The 11,082-nt window shown below is 36.7% G+C and overlaps 3 protein-coding genes across 3 annotated transcripts; all 3 read left to right on the top strand.

Annotated features, from left to right (window-relative positions):
* The first annotated feature begins 3,661 nt into the window (after window positions 1–3,661).
* Window positions 3,662–4,804, top strand: LOC106650893 (heat shock protein 67B2-like). The gene is made up of 4 exons (XM_014369149.2): window positions 3,662–3,858; window positions 4,210–4,407; window positions 4,484–4,646; window positions 4,707–4,804. Exons 1-4 carry the CDS (start codon window positions 3,684–3,686, stop codon window positions 4,759–4,761), a joined length of 591 nt encoding a protein of 196 aa, XP_014224635.1. The 5' UTR covers window positions 3,662–3,683; the 3' UTR covers window positions 4,762–4,804.
* Window positions 4,805–5,778: 974 nt separating this feature from the next.
* On the top strand, window positions 5,779–8,295 carry LOC106650886 (uncharacterized exonuclease C637.09-like). The gene is made up of 2 exons (XM_014369136.2): window positions 5,779–6,715; window positions 6,815–8,295. Exons 1-2 carry the CDS (start codon window positions 6,172–6,174, stop codon window positions 8,032–8,034), a joined length of 1,764 nt encoding a protein of 587 aa, XP_014224622.1. The 5' UTR covers window positions 5,779–6,171; the 3' UTR covers window positions 8,035–8,295.
* A 723-nt stretch (window positions 8,296–9,018) lies between these two features.
* On the top strand, window positions 9,019–10,543 carry LOC106650885 (TD and POZ domain-containing protein 5-like). Its single transcript, XM_014369135.2, has one exon. The coding sequence runs from the start codon at window positions 9,279–9,281 to the stop codon at window positions 10,359–10,361; it is 1,083 nt and encodes a 360-aa protein (XP_014224621.1). The 5' UTR covers window positions 9,019–9,278; the 3' UTR covers window positions 10,362–10,543.
* Window positions 10,544–11,082: the final 539 nt, after the last annotated feature.

Below are 11,082 nucleotides of genomic sequence, written 5' to 3'. Positions count from 1 at the left end.
GACCGGCTACTTTTTCGATTTCAACTCGTAAATTCGGGAATAAAATTCAAAAATTTTTCCTATTTAAAATTGAAATAATAAAAAGATTTTTTTCTTCAAAAAAGTCAAGTGTTTTGACTGATCGTTCTTTTGGCTTATCTCCCGAATTCAATCAATTTTGCAGAATCAAAAATTCCAATGAGCGAGAACGCATAGCCACAGTGCGATTCAGCATCCAGCGATTTGAACTTTGACTCTTAGAAATCCATGGACTGGGTTAACGAGTCGAAATTGTTGATAAAAAAGACATCTCCATCGATTCGTGGTTATCAACGATAACAATTGATATCGGACTCTCGAGTCGCTGCTCCTCGTATTCGCACCGCTCTTTTCGATCTATCTTGCGCGATAATTACACTGCATTACAATTCTTTCATAAATAAGCTTCAATGGAAGGTCAGAAACACATGCGTCACGCAAAACGATATACCCTCCACTTTTGACCGCGTATACATTATCATCTCGTGCCGCGTTAATTCGTCATTAGATCCGCGCGTGCGTAAGTGTATTATACGTTTTATGCGCTAAAAAATTTGTAATAAATATGTCACACGCTATATCGCGCGCCAAGTATGAGATATTTTGCATTTTGTCCCCCCCCCCCCCCCTTTTGGTATGTTTGAAATTATTCAGAAGCACGATTAAAATGCGAGACATTTTTCAATCGTGTGGGAATTAGTACATTACGTCACTCGTGCGCGAAGTGGGTGATTCTCGCACGAGTCTCAGTTTGACGCCCGAGCGCAGCGAGGGTGACAATGAGACGGGGGCGAGAATCACCACGCGCACAAGTGACGTATACTATTTTTTATCACGAGTTGCGGGAAGTTTTTATTTCCCGCACGCTCAGCCGTGCGGGAAGTATGTAATTTCGAGAAGAATCGTTATTACAGTACTGCCCGGGAATTACGTACTTCCCGCACGCTGTGATAAAAATCTAATTAAAACATTTTTCAGGGCCCTATCACACACTTAAACTTTACTTTAGATGTATAGAATCCCGACAGAACTTGAACTCGTGGGTAAAAGCAGATGATTATATTATCGTCGTTGGGTGCGTATAAAACGAATAACGCATGTTACTGTAACATGTTCGTTACTTTATAACACGTTTAATGTATACTCCGTTCAACTCGGTCAGCATACTGCAACCAAAGTTGCTAGTTTATTATGCAGGTTACGACGGCTTTAATGCGAGTAAAGTGACACAAACCGTTAGAAAAATGAAGAATATCTCGTCAAATTTTTTCGATGTTTTAAAGCATTACAGTAATATTTTCATATTTATTTTTTAGTCATAAGCAAAGCATCAAAAGTTACTTTTTATTCTAGTTTGAAGATTGGATATACCATCGAAGCTTCTTAGAACCCGATGTGCAGAGTCAGTCCAAATTAACCCATTAACGACCAAAATGCTTGATTTTTTGTTGGTTTTCGCAGCGATTTATTTTGTAGTTTTAGGCCTTAAAAAAATTCCATAAAAAATCCCTGAGATACTTTGATAGTCGTGACCCCCCCTTGATGATATTTATGTCGTGATTCTTTAAAAGTAACATGGCGAAAAAAAAATCGTAATTTTGATTTTTTGCAAAAATGTTTACTTTTTTTTTGTTTAAGTAGCTATAACTTTTTTTTACGCAAAAAATCGAGTTTTTGAGTTCAGTTTCTGAAACGACATAAAATTTTATATCAAAATAGGTCCATGCGAAATTTTTTTAAGGCCTAAAATTACAAGAAAAATCGCTACGAAAACCAACAAAAAAATCAAGCATTTTGGTCGTTAATGGGTTAAGATGCAAACCAGTAAGAATCAGAAGCTGACTGCATCGACGGTTCCGTTTGATTCTCGTAAAAAAAATGGTCCACAATTTCGACCACGTGTTTTAGAGTTCTCTTCATAAATTGAACAGTGCATGTGCGCAGTCAGTCCAAGTTAAGACACCAACCAGTAAGCATCAAACGAAGACTGCTTCGACGGCTACAAGTCATTTTCTTAAATATATATCTCTCAATTTCGACCCTGTGTTCCGAGTTCTGTTCATGCATTAAGTAGATCTCACAAGAAGTTACTTTTTTTTTAATTTTGGGCCTGCAACACCTGTTGTGGAATAGCCCATATATTAATAAAACATAACAAAATTAAACATTTTCAACAAGACATGTCTTATCAATCAGTTTATCATCGTTTTCCGTAAGCAGCATATCGCAAGATTATTTTCATACTCTGAAATATTGTAAATAAGATGTAGTATATTACACTTAGGGATGTGCGAGGAAAATGGAAATCAGAGTAATTAAAATTTTTTCATTCCGATAGAAAATTTTCTCATTTTCCTTGCATTCAGCCAGTTTTTCCGATAAATTTTGACATTTACTAAAAAAAAAATCAAAAACAAACCTATAAGGTCACTTTTGAGATATTTAGCTCCGAGTGTTTAATGGAGATTTTCTCGGTGAAAATTGAATATTTCGGAAAATCAGATATCACCGTCGGAAAGCTGAGGAAATTTTCTATCAAATCCATTAGTTAGTGAATTTCTCCATCAGGGGTTTGATTCTATTACAGTGACTTAGAAATTGATCAAGTAGCAGTATTTACGTGAAAACATGACTATTGTCTTCTCAAATGTTCACGTATTTTTTTCTCGTCTCTATGACCCCAGGAAAAATTTCCCGGGGTCCAGGCCCGGAAAAATTTACCTTTTTGCTGAAGAAATTGTATTTTATTTTTAGATTTGCCAAACTTGTACCCTGCAAAGAATTATTTCCGATTTTTGAAAATCCACGATTCAAATTTTTTTCAAAAAATACCCTTGATACAAATGGAAAAATGTGTGACAGTTGTCAATTGACACACAAATGGCTCCGTGTCAGTTATTCCAAGTGAAAACTGATATTAATAAAAATAAGTAAAAAAAACGAGATAAAATTCATAAAAAAAATTGTATTAGTGGAATTTTGACTCTGTAACGGTTACAACTTCTTCTTCTGGATATTTTTCAAGACTTTTTATGGTCAGAAAAAATGTAAAAAAAAATGATATTGAATTTTGCACGTTAAAAACATCAAAAACGATGAAATTACTAACAATCAACGACAAATGGATACTATCGCCAAGTCAGAGTAGAAATTTTGATTCATTAGGGTCCAGGTTGCGGGTATTCTCTTTTGATACCAAAAGAATAACTTTCATTACTATTACGAAGTGATTTTCGAAATCATCCATCTTTCGATCTTCCCTGATGCGTAAGTGTGCTGATTGCGAACGTATTCCTATGCTCTTTCACTGAACTCGAAGCGACTTTATACCAAGGATTTTTAGAGAGATGTGCGTCGAGAAGGATTTGACTCATCGATATGATCGTTATAATAACAGTCCAACTTAGACTTTAAATTGTATACTTTGAGTTTTGGCGATTATTATGACCATTAGTTTTTTTCTATTTACGAGAACCGATCCGATCGAGACTGTGACAAATAAAATGTATATTTATTCTGTATTATCATTGAACGCGGCGGCGACGCGGTGGGCTCAAATTTTACTCTCGGATTAAAGCGCTACTGCCTTACTAGCCGATGATAAAAGTATATCGTGCTTATATAATACACAGTTGCGGGCGCACATAAAAACATTGACTGGAAAAATGTTAGCAAGTAGTTGTGGCATTCCACGAAGACTCGTGGCGTCGAATTTCATTTCGATAAAAAAAAATTGTTTACAATACTCGAGCCTACCGATTTTTCGAAAACATTTGATCGCTGACTCCACCCATAAAGAATTGAAAATATTCGAACGATCATCCCGCTACATAACCCCAGGTAAAGGCAATAATAACAATAAGTAATGTAAACAACTTTCGACACTTTGCGAGTCTTTGCGGCGACTCCATATTGTTATGTGCATTTCAATTTTCTTTTGATCTACAGATGCTCTATTGTAAACCTGCATTTGTTGTTGCGGTATTCTTGAATTAATAACTCGCTGCACGTGATAAAAAATCAGCGATTGTTAACTTTCCAAAAATTCACAACTTTTTTGGATGTGAAAATTATCACCTTCAAATCAAATTCGATCGACTTCCGATTATTCTGTTTTTCTGACATACTTATATTGATCGTCAACTGTTACAAAAATGAAACTTTATATATTTATTTTTATCTTGGACATAGTTGTTAGCAGCCCGTCAATTGAAGCGTCAACTCACGTTTCCAACAGAACAATGAGCGGAGATAGTAACAAGCCGAAGAATTTAAACTACGAGGATATTTTAGAAGCGCAGAAAAAAGATGAAATATTGATCATTGACGTCAGAGAAGACGACGAGATTCGTGAAACTGGAAAACTTCCTGGAAGCATTCACATACCAAGTAAGATATCACAGGAATAACAATTGCTATTTAAAAAATTTTCGTTCTCTAATCGTTTAAATTTTTTTCCCTCAAGTGGGAGAGGTCGCACGCGTTCTAACTACAGTTTCTAGTCAAGATTTTAAAGATAAATATAGTCATGAAAAACCTAGTCAAGATACTCAGATTATTTTGAGCTGCAGGTCGGGCAAAAGGAGTGCAATGGTACAAGCAGATTTGGAGAAATTAGGATACAAAAAGTATGTTTTTTATCTTGAAATTATACTCGTCAAATATATTTATATTCATCGTTTTTTTAGTGCCTACAACTATACAGGAGGTTGGCTTGATTGGGAAAGTCATCAAAATGCATAATTTATATAGAATAATGGCATAAATATGTAATTTTAAACACCAATTATACATTGAAAATAACTTTTTTACACGATTTTTTTACAATAAACGTGTCTTTTTTGAAATTTATATCGTTTCAATCGTTTTTTAAATTAATCAACACTTACTATTTTCGTTGGTTTCCTGCCCTTATAAAAATTTCCAATAGGATCCCGCGAAATTCCTATTGGAATCCTATAGGACTCCTGTAGGAATTTCGCGAGATCCTATAGGAAATTTTTATAAGGGTGATGTGTTAGTGAAAGTAAAATTTTATTTTTTTCACCTAGAAAATTTGATTCATTGATACTAAAAATTAACAAAATATGTAAACATTTTGATACAATGAAATTTTTAAAACAAATTGTAATTGGTAATCAATGCAATTATAAACAAGCCTGCTACTAACAAATTCAAAATATCCAAGCGGTTCATCTGAGCAATAGGTGAGATCAATTTTTCCATTTGCTTACCTATAGCTGCAAATATTAGAGTTTTATCAGAATTTTTGGCATTATGCACGTAACTTTAGGTTTTTGACTAGGACCTAAGTTACTGTTCAGTATAATTTGTAAATTGTAATGCTTCTTAATTTTGTGTTCAGTTGTAATCAATGGAATTTTCTCTACCCATGGTGTTTCTTTATCTAAACGTGATCCAAATTATTTCTTATTTGTTACTTTTTTCATTTTGCTACAAAAAAATAAAATTATACCAAATAATAATGTCGATAATATGGTTCAATACATTATCTTTCAGTGCGGGAAGAAATTAAACCTAAAAATGTATATAATATTTATAACCTTATGATTATTTCTTGAAGAAAATACATACCAACGTGTCAAAATGATCATGTCTCAAAATAAAGAGAAGTTAATAAATAATGATATGCCGCTCGCGTGTCGATACCTATACTACATCGCATAATACGATGCTGTTGCCGCAGCGGACGAAAAGAGCCGACACTCGTGTCTCACAGTCACTGACGTTGGACGCACCGGCATACGCATACGGCGCAGTCTTGTCGCTTCTTCGTGCCGCCACCGCCGCAGACGTAGAAGGAGCGAGCGTACGGCCATGTGCGTCGATCAAATCCAGTATTCAGTTGGTTTGATCTGCTGCACGTCTTTAGTCCTTGTGTAATATTCGATAATCGTGCATCTAAACTTATTATTTCGATGTGTTATCTCAGTGTAAAGAGTGTTACATACATTTCAGACTAAAAATTAATTTTCTATAGCTAAATTTGTGTCACGTGTATTGACGGTACACGTTAACCTGACACGAATAATAGTGCTTCTATTTCAAGTGTAATAAATTTGTTTACATCATCAGTATTACGTCAAAGTTTTTACTTCTGTTATTCGAGTGTTATTAACTGTACAACCAATCATGGGTGGTGCACCAGCAACAAAGAAGCCAAAACTTGAGGGCAAGGCATTCTTGGAGTTAAAAGAGAGACTTAAACAACAGAAGAAAGTTAAAAAAAATATTCCAAGGTTGCGTTTGCTTCCAGCGGGAGTTAACGCGAGTTTATCAATTGACAATGAAGATAGAACACCAATCATTTTAAGTGACATCCAGAATCTACTTATGTATTCAGTATCGGATCTTCAAGTACCTTTGAGATGGTGCAAAGTTGAAAAGTTCACCAAAGTGTCACATGCCGTTGTACTGATTGTTGATGGCTTAAACTTTAATCATTATAAAACCAATCAAAAATTACTTGATACTTTAAAGTCTGACATGGAACACAAATTAGAGCTCATAACTCCAGCAATTAATGGTGAATCTATCGCAGAGGAAATTATAACAATACCTCTCACTGAAACTTACAAAAAAACTTTAATTCATAATTATGGATCCTTAGAAGTAGCAGCTGATCGTGTAAAAGATATGATAAAACTGAAAAGAACCATTTTTCCCATTAATTCAGGTATGATTACTTTACTATTAAACTTTTAAAACATTATAATTTACAAATAACTTACAAACAACTATATATTCTAAATATTTCTAATTTACTTGTTTACAGTTCAAAGAAAAAGAAAACATAGTGAAACAGAAATACCAAAAACTGAAGATTTACCTGATGGCGACAAGTTCTCAAGAACAGAATTATTACTTTCTTCGCAGCAAATGGTAGAGAATGGGTATCCGTTACCTATAAAAGGAGGTTCAGATGAACTGAAAGGTTATAAATTTACAAAAGATAAATATGCTGAAGTGAATTCTAAATCTCGCATGTTTGGTTTAGATTGTGAAATGTGTATGACAGACAAGAATCGTTCAGAGCTAACACGTGTGTCAATTGTTGATGAAAGCCTTGAGGTTATATATGATACTTTTGTAAAACCATATAATAAAATTACAAACTATCTTACCAGGTTCAGTGGTATAACAAAAGAATTATTGGAAGATGTAACAACAAGATTGGAAGATGTACAAGAGCATATAAAAAAAATTCTTCCGGATGACGCTATTTTAATAGGTCAGAGTCTTAATTTTGATTTGAGAGCTCTTGAAATGATGCACCCTTATGTAATAGACACATCCGTGATATTCAATCTAAGTGGTATTAAAGGTCGGAAAGCAGGATTAAAAGTTCTTACTCAAGCATTTTTGAAAGAAAGTATTCAAAATGCTGGGAAAGATGGTCATTGTTCTGTAGAAGATTCAAGAGCTGCTATTAAGTTGGTGCAGTTAAAGCTATTAAATACTCCTACTTTTGGAGATGGACTTCTTATCTCACAGTCAGAGCTGCAAGAACAAATTAACAAAGGAAGGAGTAAACCATTTACAGAACAAATCTTAGCATCGTTAATATTTCAACATATGAATAAAGTTGAATTAAAATCAGCAGCTCTTGCTGCAAGTCCATCAATTATGAATGAATATAGCAAAGCTTTAGTGAAATCAGATTTGAAAATAATGGATGATGACAATTTCCAACAAAGTGACTTTTTAAGATTAGTCATAAAAGATACCAACAAGAAAACTGTGAAAAGGTTTTCAGAAGTAATTACAAACCATGCTTTGAATTTCTGTCATGTTAGATTGACTGAAGATGAAGTGAATGAAGAAAATATTGGCAAAACACTTAAGTCTGTAAATAAGTGGATAAAAAGTGTATGGGATCAAGTGGAGAATCATGGTTTTGTATGTGTGATTTTTAGTGGAACAAAAGATGTAGAAAATGGTGCTTGTTTTTTGAGCATAAAAAAAAATGACAACATAGAACAATTAAAAAGTTAGGTTCATATGTGTAGTTCTCAAGTTCAGCACTGCCTAGATTCTATACCTCGGAACTGCCTACTCCTATGCATAATCTGTTATTTGATTGCATTTTGTATATAGGCGTTGGCAGTTCTTTGAAGGATGCCTCAAGTTCTGACATGAATGTAACTTTCCAATTGATATGTTAAATTTAATTTAGGTCAAGTAAACAAACGCATTGTAGATACATAAAATGTACATAAATCAGATTTGAGATTTAAGTAGAAAAATTTTAATAAAAATAGTGTATGACAACTATTGTTTTTTTGCATAGTTTTTATTTTTTAATTTAATGTACAGTTCAACGATAAAAAATTATGAAACTATAGAAAAGTGTTTCTCGTCTTTTCAAATTATCACTGAAAATAGAAAATAAAAGAAAAAGAAACTTGATCAAAGGAAACTTGAATGTAAACCGAGATTGCATTTACTTCCAGATTAATTTTTGATTAATAATCGTTTGTTCATATATTTTACGATTCGCGGTACATCATAAGTCATAACGGATACGTTTACCAAATGCTTGTGACTTTGGCTTGTGCTGCTGTCGCAGGAGTGCAGAAGTCGCTGTCGGTACGTGGCGCACACGAGATGCAGAAAATTTCTAGCTTACCCACAAGTTGCCTGCGCGAGAGTTACCTAGTCGATCACTGCACGTCACTATTAATTAACGATTTTTATCGATGCTTTGAGTTTCAAAGTATAGTAGAATAATTTATAAAATTTATAAGACCGTTTTTTGGCAACGAAAATTTTTTTTATTCAAATAAATATTCATTTATTTGAGAACGAAAATGAATAATACGTATAAAATTAAAGATTAATCGTTCTTAAAATAATTACGCTGACGAACAATGGACTGGGGCCGAGGCGAATCGTTCGTTCCGCCACGAAAGTATGCATCGATTCATTTCCGTGTCTTCTTAAACATTATATATAGTATATTTGTATACAATACAAACGAACCTATGAACATAACATTGTTATAATACGTACACAAGTAGGAAGAGTCGCGATCACTGACATCTGTTATTATTATTGGCCCGTGCTGCGTCTGAAAATCGTGATATATATTCACACACGTTGTTACACAATTGTTTTGATCGTACGTAGATCGAGATCGATTCGTCGGCTCGCTATCATCGTCGGCAACGAATTCAGTTTTGCATCGGCCGCTGCATCATCGTCGCTATCTGTACAAGAGTCTCGAAAGCTCGATCGCAATGAGCCAACCGCTACCGGACGGCCAGTGGGGCACGACGGAGATCAACGTGCACAAGAGCAGCTACACGTGGAAGATCCGGAACTTCAGCTACGCCCAGGACGGGGTCGTGTACAAGTCGCCGCAGTTCACGGTGAATCCGCGCGACGGCATCAAGTGGTACCTCGACCTCTACATCAACGGGCCAGCGGACAGCGACCTCGAGGGCAACGTGTCGCTCTTCGTCAATGCCGGCATCAGCGCGTCGAGCTGCGCCTTCGACGTCGAGTACAGCGTCGCGGTGATCGACAACAGCGGCGAGAAGTGCTTCGCCAAGAGCAAGAAGCGCCGACTGACCAAGACGACGAATTACGGCAAGATCGGCTCGTTCGTCAACAGGAGCGACTTGCTGGGCGACGAGCAGCTCTTCCTGGACAACGACACGCTGACGCTGCGCTGCGACTTCGTCGTGATCGGCGACTGCAACTCGAGCTCGTTCGAGGGCGCCAAGCCGGATCAATCTTGGTGCGACCTCGACGATCTGCTGGCCGAGGAGCGTCTCAAGGCGCTCGACGCCTTCGAGACGTGTCTGCTGTCGTCGGAAGCGGAGGACGAGTCGAGCGACGTGACGCTCCGGGCCAGCTGCGGCAGGAGCCTGCGAGCCCACAAGTTCGTCCTGTCGTCGCGCAGTCCCGTGTTCCGGGCCATGTTCCGGCAGAAGATGCTCGAGGCGAGCAGCAGTCAGGTCGAGGTGGCCGACATGGATTACCAGGTGCTGCGCGAGCTGCTGCGCTTTATGTACGCCGCCCGGGTCGAGGGCCTCGACGACGACGGCCTCGTGGCGGGCCTCCTCGACGCCGCCGAGAAGTACCAGGTCCAGGGCCTCAAGGACGTCTGCGTCGAGCATCTGCGCCGGGGCCTGCGGATCGACAACGTCATCGAGATGCTGCAGCTGTGCAATCGCTACGAGTTGAGGGAGCTCAAGGCCCGAGTCACCAAGCTCGTAGCTCTCTACGCCAAGGACGTCATAGCCACGGATGGATTCAAGGCCATCAAGGACACTCAACTCCTCGCCGAGATCGTCGCCATTATAGCCATTAAATGAGCTTCCATTCGTTTCGTTCCTATCTACGTTGTTTTTGAAGTGAATTCTTTTATTGTTTTTGTTGTTAAGTTTTTACCATTTTTTGTTATATATTTTTTTTTTATATATATTTTGTTTAAAATGCATCTTTGTTGTGTAGAAAATTGCATTTTCTAAATATATAACTGCAATATCTACTAAAAGTTGACTTTTTGATATTTATAATAGAAACACCCAAGTTTTTTGAAGACCGACATCTTTAAGTTTTATAGCATTTTCCGTTTCGCATGAGTGGAGAAACATAGTTGCATTCGGGAAGCTGGTATCAAAAATTATTCATAAATAAAATATATCGATGCCTCCTAGCAACGCGATGCTACTGTATAGATAACATACACGTGATCTATACACGTACTGTATGCGTAGGTCTCTGCTCTCATGCTTTTTTTCGATTTCTTGAGCCTCGCAATAAAAAAAACTGAAAGATTTGGCCATTGAACCGATCACAAGCAGAGAGAATTATTATTGATACTCAGACATGTTCTGCACTATCCGGTACGAACTGAAAAAAAATTTATTCTGCATTATTCAAGCAAATTGCTCAGCTTTGTTCATGAAATATACATAATTTAAAAAATTTATACGTGGAATTTCACGTCAAAACTCACAGAGCATCCACGCGTGATATCATTGAGTCCAATCGCTAAATTTCTAACTCACTGTAAAAATACCTAAATACACC

The sequence above is a fragment of the Trichogramma pretiosum genome, unplaced genomic scaffold (assembly GCF_000599845.2).
Source record: "Trichogramma pretiosum strain Unisexual culture from Peru unplaced genomic scaffold, Tpre_2.0 scaffold3, whole genome shotgun sequence".
NCBI classification, from domain to species: domain Eukaryota; kingdom Metazoa; phylum Arthropoda; class Insecta; order Hymenoptera; family Trichogrammatidae; genus Trichogramma; species Trichogramma pretiosum.
Note: the sequence above shows the minus strand (reverse complement) of the source record. Positions and strands in the feature narration are given on the sequence as shown.